Source organism: Nyctereutes procyonoides, unplaced genomic scaffold (genome assembly GCF_905146905.1).
Source record: "Nyctereutes procyonoides isolate TBG_1078 unplaced genomic scaffold, NYPRO_anot_genome, whole genome shotgun sequence".
Lineage (NCBI taxonomy): Eukaryota > Metazoa > Chordata > Mammalia > Carnivora > Canidae > Nyctereutes > Nyctereutes procyonoides.
Window position 1 is genome coordinate 18080097 of NW_026575135.1, and position 16256 is coordinate 18096352.

Below are 16256 nucleotides of genomic sequence, written 5' to 3' on the forward strand. Positions count from 1 at the left end.
AAAAATAGAGTTTGAGGGGGTGTCTCAAAGGTCAAAGGGCTGCAGTACTGAGAACACAAGGAAACAGTGAGAGCAAGGGACACTGGGGCTTTGATGTTCTGAGACCCACTGCTCCAAAGAAGGAAAATTCTAGCCAGAGGTGCTTCTGTTGTACCTTAAGCTACAGCCCTATTTCTTCTGAGAGACCCTGGCTGCCAGGATGCTTGAGGCCAGAGCCAGTGTTGCATTGCCCCTCCTCACCATTTCACACCCCTCCTGACAAGAGCCATCATTTCCCAAGCCTAGGCTGCCTCTCCTAGAGCCCCCAACCTCTTCACAGCCTGAGCCCCTGAGATTAGAGTCAGTAGAAGGTGGAAGAAAAATTTAAGACACTTCGCTTTCTCTCTCTTTATTCTCTCTCTCTCTCTCTGAAAAGGTAGCCCCCAGCAGTGTTTGTTCTCAGAGAGGCCCTGAGAAGAAGGATGGTCACTCTCCTTTCTCTGGGAGATAATTGAAGAGAGGTAAGAAAGTACCTGTGTTTAAAGGCAAAATGATGACAATTAATCTCTAAGCAGAGGGCCTCGCCTTTAAATTCTTTGGAGAAACAACTCTGGGAGTTTAATGACAATCAAGAGAATGAAATTGAATTAAGAGACATAGTAATTAAATCAGGAAAGAAGTTTCTGCAAAGGGGATGGTAAAGGAAATTAAAACCAGTAATGCTGAAAAATGTGGTGGGCAGAGTGGGGGGGGAGGGAGCACCAGTTGGGGGGTTTAGTGGAGAAGAGGAAGGAGCAGACCCAGCAGAGCGGGCTGGGAGGGCCCATGTTTGGCCCTAGAGAAAGGAATTTGGAAATTGAGGAATGCCCCGGTGGTTCAGTGGTTGAGCATCTGCCTTCAGCCCAGGTGTGATCCTGGAGACCCGGGATCGAGTCCCATGTCGGGCTCCCTGCATGGAGCCTGCTTCTCCCTCTGCCTCTCTCTCTCTCTCTCTCTCTCTCTCTCTCTCTCTCTCTCTCATTCTGTGTGTGTGTGTGTGTGTGTATCTCATGAATAAATAAAATCTTTAAAAAAAAAAAAGAATTTGGAAATTATTCTTGAGAGACCAGGTGTTTGGCTCTTCCATTTCAGAGCTAAATATGCCCACCTCGCAAAGGGGGCGAGCTCTCCTTCAGGAACACTGAAGTTGCCAATCAAATAAAGTAAAAAATAGCGATAGGCTCAAAGTATGGTGACCAACCATTTGAGTTTGCCCAGGACCATCTCAGTTTTCATACTCAAAGCGTCATGTCCCCGGAAACCCCTCGGTAGAAGGCAAACCAGGAAGGCTGGTCACCCTAACACGGAGGCAGACAGCCCAGGGTTCCCAGCTCTGCTAGGTGGTCAGTAGCTGAGTGACTTTGGGAGAGTCACGCCATCTCTGTAGGCCTCAGTTTTCTCACCTGTAAAATGCATTGTCATGGTACCTCTGAAGACTAAAGAAGTTGCCATCTCCCAAGATGTTTAGAGTAATGTGCATGAAGGGAAAGCTTGAAAAATGAGAGTTGAACTGGGGAGGATTGGTATTAGCAAACACAATCCAACAGCTCATTAAAAAATAATACGTCATGACGGTTTCAGGGCTCCCTAAGACCACCCACATGTTTGCCGAGTTTCTAGAAAGACTCGCAGGATTCGGCATATAGTTGTACTCACAGCTAAGGTTTATTACAGTGAAAGGATACACAATAGGTTCATCAGAGAAAAAAAGACACAGGTGTAGTCGAGAAATCCATGGGCAGGCTTCGTATACTCTATTCCTCCTGTGAGCGCGTTCCTTTCTCTGGCCGCGAAGGATGCAGGAATGCGTGCAATGCTTCAGTCCAGGTAGGCCCATTAAAGACTCAGTGCCAAGGACCCTATCGGTCGGTAGTGGTGTCGTAGTCATCTACTGCCTGTTGACCAGCCTTATGAGTTAGGGAACAGCTCAAATGCTGAGTGTCCAGACCACCAGTCAATGGCCGACCTTGCAAACAGACCTTTCTGTGTCTGGCCTGCTATGCTAGCTCTTCTCATCCGAGTGACCAAGTAGAGTCCATTCCAGGAATGCAAGGAGAATATATGTAAATGAAAACCTGAATCTAGATCCCGAGCTGTTCCGTGCATCACCAAATCCCCACCGGCGGGCCAGGACTTCACTAGTCCAGCCTCTACTGCTGGTGGAGGAACGCCACCCACTCTGCTGAACACGCTCTGCTCACTACCCAATTCCTGCCAAGAATCTATCACCAGCCTAGATCTCCTGCTTGGCCTCTTGAGTCAGAACACTGGGTTTTTCTCGGTTCATTGTGAGATGAACAAGTGTCCAGATGGAATAAGCTAGATGAAGCGGTGCTCACCTTGTGCATAAACAGGGGCCAGGTTTTTGCTGACACTGGGGGAGACCCACCGCTGGTGACCCAAAAGCCTTGTGCTTCAGATTTGGGACATCCCCTTCCTCAAGATTAGGATACCAGAGGAGTGAATCAGAGCCCATGGATTTCTTTGCTCCCCAGTTAGGAAGTATTAGAGAAATAAGTCACTCGGGTCAATAGTGAGGAAGGGATTTCAGAGTTCAGAAAGGTTCCCTAGATGCTGCAGATGCAAAAAGGCCAGGAAGATATGAAGGAGGGTGTTAAAAGCATTTCTGAGTTACAGATTGGCTTCCCCTTTAAGATACTTTTGTATTGGGGCACCTGGGTGGCTCAGTGGTTGAGCGTCTGCTTTGGCTCAAGGCGTGATCCCGGGGTCCTGGGATCAAGTCCCACATCAGGCTCCCTGCAGGCAGCCTGCTTCTCCCTCTGCCTATGTCTCTGCCTTTCTCTCTGTCTCATGAATAAATAAATAAAAATCTTTAAACTTTTTAAAATAAAATAAAAAGATACTTGTGTATGGGTCTACTTGCACTGCCGTACAAAACAGCACCCCTGGGGCGGTGGTAGGGCCTCAATTCTGGAGGCTAGAAGTGCAAAATCAAGGTGCTAGCTGGTTTGGTTCTTCTGAGGGCTGTGAGGGAAAAAGCTGGTCCAGGCCTGTTTTCAGCTTGCTGATGGATGTCTTCAAGTTCACATGACATTCTCCCCGTATGGCTCTACATCCAAATCACTTTTTTCAAATCTCGCCTTCTTAAAAGAACTAAGTCATATGGGATTAGGGACCCAGCTAAAGGCCTCAGTTTAACTTGACGACCTCTGCAAAGACCCAATCTCCATGTAAGGTCACCTTCTGAGGTGCTAGGAGTTAGGGTCTCAGCACACAAATTTGGGGTGACACAATTCAACCTCACTACAACTTGGAAAAGTATAGGTGCAAACCAGAATTATTTTTTAATAACTTTCATTGGAGGACTGTGTTCCTTTGAACACAATAGCCCAGGGATCTCAGTTGTATAGAACAGAAGAGAACAAGTGGAAGGTGGAAGGGGAGGGGGGTCAGGAGGAGGAGAAGAGGAGGAGCAGTGAGCTGGGTCAGACTACCTAGCCTGTGCCAGCATCAGATCACCACTCACCTAAATTTAATTTTGATTTACTGCAGAGGCCACCAATGAGCAGTGGAAAGGCTGCATGTGGCATTAACACAAATGTTTCATGCGTCTCTGGAGTGTCTCACGGAGGTGTCCCCTGCATGGATACAGCAACTCTCCCACAGGGAGGCATGTGCAGAGCTCCCTACCGTTGACACCTCAGGGGTGCACCAGGGTGTGTGTGGGGGGGTACCACACCAGCATCTGACGGCCCACCCAGAAGGAAAGCCTTGCCCAGCCACGATCATCACACACTCGCCCCTTTCATCCTGTACTGCCTCCTGGAGCCAACTGCAGGTCCCAGTGCAAGGAGCAGCCTGACAAGGGTTTATTTTGCTCCTTCAGGCAGCACGGCTATAAAAAGAGGTGCTGCTAGAGACCGAGTGAGAGAACTGAAGGGCGAAGCGGGACCCTGGGCCTTGCAGGGCCTCCCAGCTCCACGGCCAGCTGACTGCGCACACCACAGGGCTGCAAGTGCACAAAATGCAAAACCCCACAGGGCAGGGTGAATTTCCCAGCACAGTGCAGAGACTGCAAAGCAAATGGGAACATGGTTGAAGCTTCAAAAGAAGAGGAAGGGGGACAAAAAACACTCTTGTGCCGGTGACAGGCCTGGAAGAAACCTCAGGCCCAGCGCCCCTGAGCCCACACTGTGTGACTCCTGCTCTGGAGAGCTGGACTTCCCAAGCTGCTGCCAGCCGGATCGGCCGTGTGGCAGGAGCAGACTCCTTCCAGGCGATTCTCTCTCTCTCTCTCTCTCTCTCTCTCTCTCCACACACACACACACACACACACACACAGAGAGAGAGAAAAGAGGTGAGAACCACTGATTTCCATTCTACAGCCCAAACCCACGTAGACGGGTTCTAGGAGAATGAGCTGCAAGTGTAGGATTTATCCTCTGCACTGCCTAGGACCAGAGCCTATGGGAAGAAACACCAGCATGTTTGCAGGACCAATTTAACCCTTTCCCTTGTAATTTGAGTTCTTCCCTTCATGTTTTCATGTGCTTTGTTTCATTGCTGCTAGAAATTGAGATACAAATTTCTAGACCTTTCCCCAAAATGGAACAATCTAGACTGTTTAGACTAGTCCGTTTCCTGTTCAGTAAACTTGCACCTTTAACTTTACTGCAATGTCTCTGGCATGGGATGGAGGCTGAGTTGCCAGGAACAGTATTTAAGCTGCACAATCCTCTGCGTGCTGGGCTCACCCGACATTCGTGGTCCCAAGAATGCAGACAAATGCACTTCTGCTGGCTGCTTCTCCTGATTTTGCTTCCCCTTATGAACCTGTTGACGTTCTCCTAAATTTACTAACATAATTCATTTTATTTTTACTGGCTGACCTTAACTGGCTTCACTCCTCCCCCTTTGATTAACACTACCCACTAATCAAAACCCACCACTCCGTTTACCTAGTTCCAGTGCCTAGTCCCTAGAGACAGGTCACTGACTTATGCACTGGCCCAAAATAGGGTCACAACACAGTTTCAAGGAGGAGCCCTGGCCTGGGGCTCAAGAAGCCTCAACCTGTCCTCTGCTCTGTTCTGCACTTGCTGTACAATCTGGGGCAACCCCTGGTCTCCAGGCCCATTGCACAGGAGGACACAGTGAATTCTCAGCCACCCGGCTAGGGGCTCTCAGGGTTCCCAGGTTTCCTTCTATTGGACAAGTGACCAGCCAGGATGGATTTCCTGGGAGGCAGTGAGTTTTGTGACCCCTGGCAGGACTGCCCACAAACCCCGAGCATTTCTTAAACTATAGTTCCCACTGCTGATTTCACCAAGTAGAGCAGGCTTTGATATAGAGCTTCCTGTCTGGTTTCTCTGGAATCACAGAGCTATTTAGAGTCCATAGCCCCAGATGGGGCAAGGATCCAAATGCTCAGCCCTTTTAAACTGAGAGTGACCTCAACAGATTATTTCAAAAACCCCGATAGAAGAGCATGGCACAGAGTGATCCATAAATGCTTGTTGAGTGAATAAACACTATGCTTTCTCAACAAACACAAAAGTTCCATACTACGAACAAAGCTTAGAAGGGCAATTCCTGAGAATTCAATTCCTTCCGCAGAATCGAAAACCTCAAACTAAAGCTAAGTTATGCCTAGAGTAACACTAAATCATAGTGTGGCATGGTCTTAAGAGTCGTTATTTTTAAAAGCTATCTTGTGGAAGCTCTACTGTGGTTCCCTTCCATCACCCTCAAACCTACATCTCTGAAATTATTGAAAATAAGCACTTGTTAACCATTAGCTAACAAATTAACAAGGCGCTCTTAGATCTTTTCTCATTTAATCCTGGTGGGAATCATCATACCCATGGGCATTTACATGAGACAAATGAGGGCAGAGGAAGGAAGGGAGCCAAGCACGACCTCACAACTGGTAAAATGTAGGGCTAACTGTAGGAGTTGAACCCAGGTCAGGTACACCTCCAAGTCTGCAAGATGGGGTAGTAAGTGCACTACCTTGGGACATCTTAGTAGTAGCCCCAGAAACGAACAAACTTGGTCCTGGCCTGAACCCTCCTCCCACAGCACGTGAAGTGAGGATGATAATAGCACTTTGCAGGAATCAAGAGCAGGACACCATGCCCGGTGAAAGTCCACATACTGTACAGGATTTTCTATTGAATGAAGCCAGCTTTATAGACATTTTGGTCCTTTTAACTTGATGCCAACATTTGTAACATTTCAGAACATCTTTTTCAATTCTATAAGGACCTCAGCACAAAAAAAAAAAAAAAAAAAAAAGAAACTAGAGTCTATACTGAGCCAGGTGCGAAAATAAAAGCTATGGCATATTTTCCCTCTCCCAGGAACAGATCTCTCACCCAGTATTACTGGAATGTGTTCTCAAGCTCCTAATGGACCCAGGGATCCTCATCTTTCAATACCTCAGTCTCAGGGACTCTTGGGCCCTTTCCCCAATGACTTAAAAGGCTCAGCCCAAACTGCAGTTATTAATTCATCTTCCCAGTTTCAATCACTCAGCCCTTTTGCTTAACATGCAGTGGCTTATAATCATTCGGAAGTGGCTAGAATTAGAGCCCATAGTGAAGGGGATTTGAGAATTCTTTGGGCCAACGTAGACTTAATACAAATAAAGATCTAATTTGTTAGGCTTTCAGAATTATGAATGGCTCATGGTCCCCTAGGATTCAAGAAGCATCAGTTTGGAAATCTCGATTTTAAAAGAAAGGAAGACGAAAAGTGGTATATAGACACAAAGGAACGTCATTCAGCCTTAAAAAAAGGCTGACAAAAAGAACTCTAACATATGCTACAACATGGGTGAATCTTGAGGATATTATACTAAATTGGATAAGCCAGTCATAAAAGGGCACAATAGTCTATGGTTCCATTCCTACAAGGTGCTTAGAGAGTCAAATTCAGAGACAGAAAGTAGAATGGCTGTTGCCAGGGGCTGAGGGGAAGAGAAGAGGGCAGTTTTTATTTGAGGGATTTAGAGTTTCAGTTTTGCAAGATAAAAAAGAGTTCTGGAGATGGATGGTGGCAATAGTCGCACAACATGCATGTGCTTAATACCTCTGACCTACACACTTTAAATGGTTAAGGTGGCACGTTTTACATTATGTGTATTTTGCCCGTTTTTAAAAATGAAAAAGAAAAGAGAAAGGAACAGCTTGAACACTGAGATTCTCAGTTATGGTTAGCATTGTATTATCAGAGCCAACAGTAGCCTTGTAACATAATAGACGCTGTATATTTTTATGCCCAACCACCAATTTTCTTTCTGCTGAATGAAGCATCTCCTACTCTGCCACTGAAAACTAGCATTTTCTTATAATTCACTAGCTCAGAAAATCCCAGGACTTTCAGCCACCAACCCACTGGAGCCCTGCGAGGCAGACGGGGCTAAAAGGCAGCATCTTGCAGTGAAGAGGACGTAACCCTCACCATCAAATAGCTCCTCCAAGTGGCTTCAGCATCTCCCCCAGAGGAAAAAAAAAAAAAAAAACACCCTCTTCTGGACTGAGGAACAGATTTCTTCTGAAAATTAAATACATAACTTTTAGCTGTTACTGGAACCATCAACCTGAATATCAGAGAAAAAAATTTCATTACAGATAATATAGTCTTTAATTTCTTCCCAGTGAAACTTTTTCCCCTGAATTTCAAAATGAAGACAGCTGCTGCATTTTTATGCAATGAGCAGTGCCCAGGATCCAAAGGAACCAGTTTTTCATCATTTTCCCCCAATAATCTCCCATTTGTTTGGATTTATAAGAGCACACTAACCCATATACTGCCTTAGAAAATCTTTTTTAAGATACATACTCTTTAAGATACATCCCAACCTAAAATTACTCTGCAGCCAGAAGTCAAGAAATATACTTATGAAGCTGCTTCACTGTTCTAGGAAGTTTTCCTTAAATAGACTTGAGAAAGACGTTTTTAAAATTATCTATTTTTCAACTAATACACCTCTTCATTTTGTGATTCTGCTGAACATCTAGGGCATTTCTTACTCTTCAGAAATTCTGGCTTAGAGTCCTAGGCTCCTGCAGTATGCGCCCTGAGCTATTCTTGGCGATTCCTAGGGTCTACAGAGACTGAATGCTTATACCCAGAAAGGCAAGATAAGTTAAGTGAAACTTTAAACTCTTTTACTTTGGGTTGGAATTATATCAACTCAGTTTAAAAATGCTGGTACCTCACTCTGATTATCAAGGTCTTTAATTTTCCAAATGAAAAATGAAAACAAAATTTTATTTAATAAATCCGATTTACCAAATAAATTCTTTCAAAACCGTTTTAGCAACTATAGTGATTTCAAAAATGGAAATTAAAAATTAAAAATGGAAGTTCAAAAATTCTCTCAGAATTAAGAACTGAGAGAGAGAAGGGGCAAAAATATTATCTACAGTTTCAAAGACAAAGAACAGAATGTGCAGGCATTTTATCCAAGATATCTGGTTTATGATCCCTACATCTCTTTCCCTGGGTACCAGCTGCCACTCAACACAGATCTCCCTGATGGAGTCACAGACACACTCATTAACAACCACAGAACACACAAGATAACAATCACCAGGACAGAAGTACCTAGGAGAAAACAAGCCATGGCCAGTAACAGTATGTTGGACTTGAGTGACTGCATAGTCACCCAAGGAATGGTCAGTCCAACAAAGAAAACAATCCATACTCACTGTTTTCTCCATACTCACTGGTAAATCTAAAGGCAGAGGGACTAACAGACGTGGTGGTTAGGTATCAGCAATGAGACTTCGTATAAATGAATTAAAAAGTTTATTAGCCATAGAAAAAAAACTGATTCCTTAAAACCAATTCGTGTTAAGTTCCTTGCAAAACAATAAGCTAACAGAATATTTCTTTCTCACTAACAGAAAATCACTATGCTTTTGGTCCAAGATATGTTGAGTTTTTTTTCCTTCTTCTTCAGATGACAGACAGATGGATGTAGCCGAATCTATGAACGAGTGTACTTGCCCCAAATGTGCAACATAAATACAGAAGCGATGAACAGAAGACTCATAACCAATACTGGAACAGGGCCACTGGAAGTAAGAAGAGAAGGCATGCTTACTTTTATTAATAATACATTATTATAGCTGTTAATAATAAAGATTGCTGAGGGGATAAAACAGAGGGAGTACCTAAGATTCATCTAAGGGGTATCATTTACGACATTTAATAATATTCTCCAAATTATTATTCTGGGTATTTTGAGGCTGTGGGGATGACATTGTGATTACTCAGAAAGGAGAAATCCTTATTTTTTAGTAGAATGTACTAAAATATATACAAATAAAATGATTTGATGTATTGAAGACACTAGTGTCTCTAATTTCACATATTTGATATTTTCCATAATAAAAAATAACAAGAAGGGATCCCTGGGTGGCACAGCGGTTTGGCGCCTGCCTTTGGCCCAGGGCGCGATCCTGGAGACCCGGGATCGAATCCCACGTCGGGCTCCCGGTGCATGGAGCCTGCTTCTCCCTCTGCCTGTGTCTCTGCCTCTCTCTCTCTCTCTCTATGACTATTGTAAATAAAATAAAATTTAAAAAAAAATGAAAAAATTATAAATAAAAAAAAAAACAAGAAAAATTCTCCAGACTCTTTAAGTGCAAATAACCCAAATGCTGAACTATGATTTCAAATGAATATTTATTTACAGAAAACCTTCACTGGGGCACCGAGTGGCTCAGTCAGTTAAGTGTCTGCTTTCAGTTCAGATCAGGATCCCAGGGCCCTGGCTCCCTGCTCAGCGGGGAATCTGCTTCTCCCTCTCCCTCTGCCACTCCCTCTCTGTACGCGTGTTCTTTCTCTCTCAAATGAATAAATGAAATCATTTAAAAATAAATAAGTAAATAAATAAAATAAGGACAACCTTCATCGCCTAGCTAGAAGGCACTAAGCATACAAAGACACATATCACATTGTAAGTTAGAAACTCACTTGAGGGATCCCTGGGTGGCGCAGCGGTTTGGCGCCTGCCTTTGGCCCAGGGCGCGATCCTGGAGACCCAGGATCGAATCCCACATCGGGCTCCCGGTACATGGAGCCTGCTTCTCCCTCTGCCTATGTCTCTGCCTCTCTCTCTCTCTCTCTCTCTCTCTCTCTCTGTGTAACTATCATAAATAAATAAAAATTAAAAAAAAAAAAAAAAAAGAAACTCACTTGATAAACAAACTCGTGACCCAGGACAAACAAATATTAACCTCATTTTATCAACAAGGAAAACTGAAGCTCAGAGATTATTACTTGCCTAAGAACACATAGCCAGAACAGAAAGGAGAGACCTGAACTCGGGTTTTCTGATTTGATACATATTGCTCAGTCTTTCTCTTTAAGGTTCCCATCTGGTTGTATCTCTGAGTTTAATACAGGAAGGAAATTGGTTTTACTCATCAGCCCTTCCCTAAATCAACTGCTTTTCAAGCTGAGAAATCAGTACATGGGTTTCTTAAAAAGAGAACCCCTTGATCTCACACAACCTATGGATGCTGACTATGATGAAACGTTATGGTCCCTCCTTTGTGACTTGCCTGCCAACACCAAGGTGGAAAATTCGAGATGTCGAATTTTTTTTTTTAATTAGCAATGCATAACATTTATTTCCTTGACATTTGTCTTCCAAAGAGTTCACAGTGTTTCAGTGTCAGTTGAAACAGGGGAAGAATCTCAGGGAAGAATCCTTCGCATAATAATAGGCTATTGGTAATAATGTCTCTCAGTTCTTTCCAAATCCATAAAGATGCATTTCCTGATGAGTGACTGAGCTGGGGTCCAAGTCCCTGCTCCGCTGTGTCGGCTACACTTGGACACAAGCTCGAGCTTGTAAATAAACCCTCGTGTGTTTGCATCGGTGTCAGCTTCTCGGTGGTTTCTCGGATTCGCAATCTTGGGCACAACAGTCTTTGGCCCAGGGCGCGATCCTGGAGACCCGGGATCGAATCCCATGTCAGGCTCCCGGTGCATGGAGCCTCATTCTCCCACCGCCTGTGTCTCCGCCTGTGTCTCAGATACAACTGGGTAGCAGACAAGGAAAAAGACCCCAGAAATTTTTACAGTGAAGGCAGTGGAGTAACAGAGTCCACTAGTGGCCGATGAACAACGCACAGAGATCAAAGTCCTTGCTACACTGTTCTATTCTTCCAAAATCTGTACAATTATGGGAATAAACAAATTTAAAAGTACATGGGAAGTAATCTTCATCGAGTTACATTTCATCACACCCCCGACTTTGGTGCAACATTAGAGCAACATAAGACACAGAGCACGAAGCTGAGAGTGCAGCTCCCAGATAGCTGGAGTCTGGGAACCAACTGTCACCCCTGAGCAGTGACTGTGGCCCTGTTACTTGCCTTCTTCAAGCCTCATTTTCCTCATCTCTAAAATGGGGATAATCTCAGTGCCTCCCCCATCGGGTTGCTGAGGTATTAAGTAAGTTAATACAAACACAATGAAAGCTTATAGTAATCTCCTAGGAGATCCTATTATCAGCCTGGAAAAAAAAAATCTCAACTCCTAAGAACCAGCAATAAGCTCCAACATGTAGGTCTGTAGATATAAATTCCCACAGCATCTTTTCATCAAAAACATCTCTCTTACTGATGATAAACTGTGGTTTAGGACACTTCAAGAACAGCTTCTATCCTGGGAGGACTCGAGAAGTAGCGGAAGCCTGCCTGGCTGCTCAACAGCACAAAAGCTGAGAGCTGGCATAGGCCAGACACCCGCAGGAGAATAGGTTTGACCAACCTCTTGAGAAGCGTGTAAAGTAAGCCCCCTGGAGACCCTGAAGAACAAGGGGCTTCAATATTTCTCTCTGAATAACCCACAAAAATTACCTTGAAACAAAGAGCAAAGGTTTTTAATGCCACTAATGCACACACACCAACCCCAGGAATGATTTCTCAAACTCATCCTCACCTTACAAGTCTTCAATAGAACAGTAAAAAAAAAAAAAAAAAAAAAAAAAAATCAATGAATAAAACCAAATCTCAAGAATTTTAGGGAAGTCTTCGTCAACTACATTTGTGATCCAAGTCAAGCTACAAGTTAATTAAATTAATCCAAATAAATCTGTCTTTCTACCAGACAAGCAGTATGGAAAGAGCATGGGCCTGAACAGTCAGAAGACAGAGTTCTAGCCCCTGCTGTCTGGCTTCCACACGTAACTGCCTCTGTGAACAGAGGAGCTATGCAAACAGGAGTGCATCATTATCCCAATTCCTCAGCCACTGGGTTTAAGCAGCAAATGGCATAAGCCGTGGTGTTCTAGAGCCTCATGCTAAGAGACCTGCAGGATTAGCTCTGCCACACGGTACCAGAAACCAGGGAAAGTAAGGCAAGCAAGGCCTGGAGACCCTGGATACCCATCTTCTATCACCCATCACCTAATGAGCACTCCTGGACCGAAGAACTTAGGAAGTGGTTAAGTTCACCCTCCAGGATCTAGCCACCACCCACCAAAGGCAAGGAGGCCAAAGAGCTTTTGGTAACACAGCCTAAGGCAGAAACTCCCATTAGGTTGTAATAATATCGGCCTGAGCCTCCAGGAGAGCTTTGAAAAATCACCCAACTCCAATTCAACTGGTTACTCCTATATATCTCAGTGTGGGACCAGAACACCAAATGAAGAGCAATTTCACCTAATTAAGCAGTTTTCCCTCCAGTTCTTTCCATTCCCATCATTTATTTTGCCACAGCTACACAAAGATCTTCCCTTGCTTTCACTCAATCCATGAAAAGCTGTTATTGCAGGCTCTAAACTAACTGATACACAGGCAAACCGAACCGAGCCCATGGAGCACAAACAAAACTCTTATGTACCGTAAATCCCATCCAAACTGCCCAATAGCTGTGGGGCCCTGAAGGTCTGGGCAGCCCCGGTGGCTCAGCAGTTTAGCGCTTGCCTTCGGCCCAGGGCATGATCGGAGTCCCGGAATCGAATCCCACATCAGGCTCCCTGCACGGAGCCTGCTTCTCCCTCTGCCTGTGTCTCTGCCTCTCTTTCTGTGTCTCTCATGAATAAATAAATTAAATCTTAAAAAAAAAAAAAAAAAAGACATAAAGAAACACAAGGTCTGCTCCCCAAGACTTACACCTTGAGCCCAGGTGAGTCTTCCGTGTAGAATCGCCACATGCCCCCAGTGCCCGCTGAGGTGGTGCGACCTGCGCTCCTTGTCCCACAGCTGGCATTTTTTCTGTAAGAAAAGAAATATTACAAACAGCTTGCTCTGGGAAGCCCTTACAGCAGCATTATAATATATGCTACTACTATGCTACTGAAGAACCAAAAACAAAACAGCCCACAAAATACAAAAACTTTTCTTTGCTAGCACCCCAAATTCTTGCTTTTATTCCACTGATCATGATAACCACTAAGATGAGTACCTGCGATATGCTATGAATACAACCACCCCAAAGTAGTCACCGATTCCAATGTATAAACGAGGAAAACAGGCTTATAAAGGGTCAAGAGCCTAGGACCACGCAACCAGCCGGGAGCCAGGCTAGGCAGTGAACCCGGTTCTGACTCCAGAGCTCATTCACCTGCCCACACATACGGGTGCCTCATTTGGACAATGCATTTCAGTTTCTCTTCCCATGTATTTTTGTGAAGTCAAGTAATAAGCCCCTGCTTAAAAAGCCCTGAATCCATATAATCTGATCTTAAAATGACTCCTTTAAAATGCTTTTAAGTTACTGTATATGCTACAAAAGAGATAAAAAACAATTTAGTTTTCACTGTGATCCAGGTCCTAAAATGGGAGTATACATTTAAAAAAAATTATTTTGTAATCTGTCTCCACTATTTCGATATACTGGCCATAGATCTTGGGCAGAGAGAAGATGTGAAAAAATGTGGGAAAACACCCAACCAGAACGTGTCCCTCACAAGGGAATGAAGGTCTGGGAGATGAGCTGAGTGACGCAGGCAGCCCTGGCACACAGACGTAGCCAAACAGCACTGTGCCACCGACCACTGCATGGAGTCAGAAACCCGAAGTGAAAACCCTAGTGCCACCAACTTTTCTCACTGTGCTTCCAACTCTGATCCTAATCTCCATCTCACCTTGCCATGGCCTTTACCCCAAACTCTAGTGCAGACACATTGACTACTGGCTACATGGTGGCCTGGAAATTCATAAGTCCATCTGTACAGCTGTTTCTATGAGAAAACCGACTGCAAATAGTAAACACAATAGTACCAGGATTTACAAATCAATTCATACACTTAGAAGAGCCTTCACACACAAGGATATACATTATTTAAGCTGCGGGATAAGTACCTGATAGTTTCCTCCTTGTTCATAAAAAGAACTTGAGCTAAATGGTAAACCCAGTGTGAACAGAAGTCATCAGCTGAGCCAGGTCAAGGACCCATGCGCTTTCCCACAACCTCCCAACTGCAGTGCGTGTTCTCAAAGTCTCCTGGAATTACAGGAGCCCCAAAGAAATCAGTCTAGGCTCTTTAAAGATTTCTTATACCTGCAGTCACGTGGAACAATGCAGAGTATCTAATAATCAGGGCGCCTGGAAATACCAAATGTACTCAAAATACCCCCCATCCCTCCACTGGAGAGCCAGGAAGAAGTTAATAGAGCCCATTTTAATCTCCTCAATTTCTATTAGGGGTCTATTTCACCCTTTCTTTCTGGCCACAGTGTAACTGCCTCACTCTTCCTATAGCCTGTGGTTCCTTCAAAACTCCCAAGACTAGAGAGTGGCTTGATTCCTTCAATCATTCATCATTTATTGTGTCAGGCCACATAGCAGGAGATGATGGGCCATTGCTGTCAATATCTAACGAAGGAGATAAATATGGAAACAGGAGAACAAAATCCTCCAGGAACAAAAGAGAAGCCTCACAGCTCCTGCTGCTTTCCAGGTCTGGCAAGGCCTCAAGAACCCCCCAGCTTAGTCCTGCAGAATAAATAGAAACGGGGTGGGGGGGCGGGATTTGTCTAGGGCTTCAAGGGTAATTAGCTCAGGTTGCTGGATCACCAGAGGAGAGGCAGCCGGGCTGAAAAAACACCTAGAGCATTAGTAGTCACCCTCTCTCTCTCTCTCTCTCTCTCTCTCTTTTTTTAAGTTCAGCAACAAGAAACTGAGAACCTAAGAAGATGTGTTGAGAGAACCAGAGGGCAGGACCGGCTGGAGTAGAAATCACCCGGAGCGAAGACTTAGGAAATGCAAACGTCTAGATGGGAGAACTTGGGGCTAAACCGGAACAATGGACACGAGAAAGGAAACAACTGATGAGAGCCTTCTGGAGCGCCGTTCCATCTTGCAAAAGACTGAACAGAGACAGAACGGAAAAGAAAAAAAGAAAAAAAATCCACGATGACCGTCAAGTTTTGGCGCTGGGAAAGGAGTATGCATGGTAGGAGGAGGGGAGAGAAAACTGGAGCAGAAGCGGAGACGAAAGAGGAGTCCTGCGTCTGACAAGTCTCGCTGGACGGAGTGCGACGGGTCCTCCAGGCCAGAACAGGGAGTGCAGCGCTCAGGTCCAGGCACACGCGGCTCAACGACATCGGCTTTCTCTCCAAGCGGCAAACCTGATCCCATTCCAAGCAGCCAACTCGCCTTTCCTAAGAGCGGTTGGAAGGAAACACCGCCTCCCCGTCGGGACACCGAAGACCTAAGGCCACGTCGCCTGAGGCTCATTTCGCCCCCGTGACTCGTAGTATCCCGGGGTCTCCTCCTCCGGACCAGCGAATTCCTGGGCCCCACCCGCCTCGCCGAGCCCACGGCCAGGGGGGTCGCGGGGATCCTTACCTCTGCCGGACCGTGGACCCGGCCGCCCGGGCGGCCACTGCTTTGCTGGGAGAGCGCCCCGACGAGCCCACGTTCGTGCCACTGGGGGTCGGACCAGGCTAGAGAGAGAGACACGGGGAGACCAGCGGGGTGAGCGCCCCGGCACGCCCCCAGCCCCCCGCCCCCCGCCCCCAAGACCCAGCCCCTGCTCGGGAGACCCGGCAAAGCAAGGAGACCACGAGAGGAGCGCAAGGCGGAAGGGAAGACGCGGGGCGACGCGGGGAGGCGCGGCCAAGGAGGGCCGGCGGGGGCCACCGTACCATGCTGCAGACTGGACGGCGCCGGACGCTGACACCGACGGCGAACAAGCGCTCGCTGAAGCCCTCAAAAGACCGGCGGCCGGAGAAACTGGCTCAGGCCCCGCCCCCAGGCCCCTCGCAGGGTCCTCGCTGGCTCCAGGGACGCCTGGGCTGTCC

At 45.7% G+C, this 16256-nt stretch overlaps 1 protein-coding gene across 1 annotated transcript; it reads right to left on the reverse strand.

Annotated features, from left to right (window-relative positions):
- Positions 1-8779: 8779 nt before the first annotated feature.
- On the reverse strand, positions 8780-16248 carry SEC61B (SEC61 translocon subunit beta). Its single transcript, XM_055302480.1, has 4 exons — positions 16101-16248; positions 15802-15899; positions 13122-13223; positions 8780-9065 (listed from the first exon to the last, which is right to left on the reverse strand). Exons 1-4 carry the CDS (start codon positions 16101-16103, stop codon positions 8978-8980), a joined length of 291 nt encoding a protein of 96 aa, XP_055158455.1. The 5' UTR covers positions 16104-16248; the 3' UTR covers positions 8780-8977.
- Positions 16249-16256: the final 8 nt, after the last annotated feature.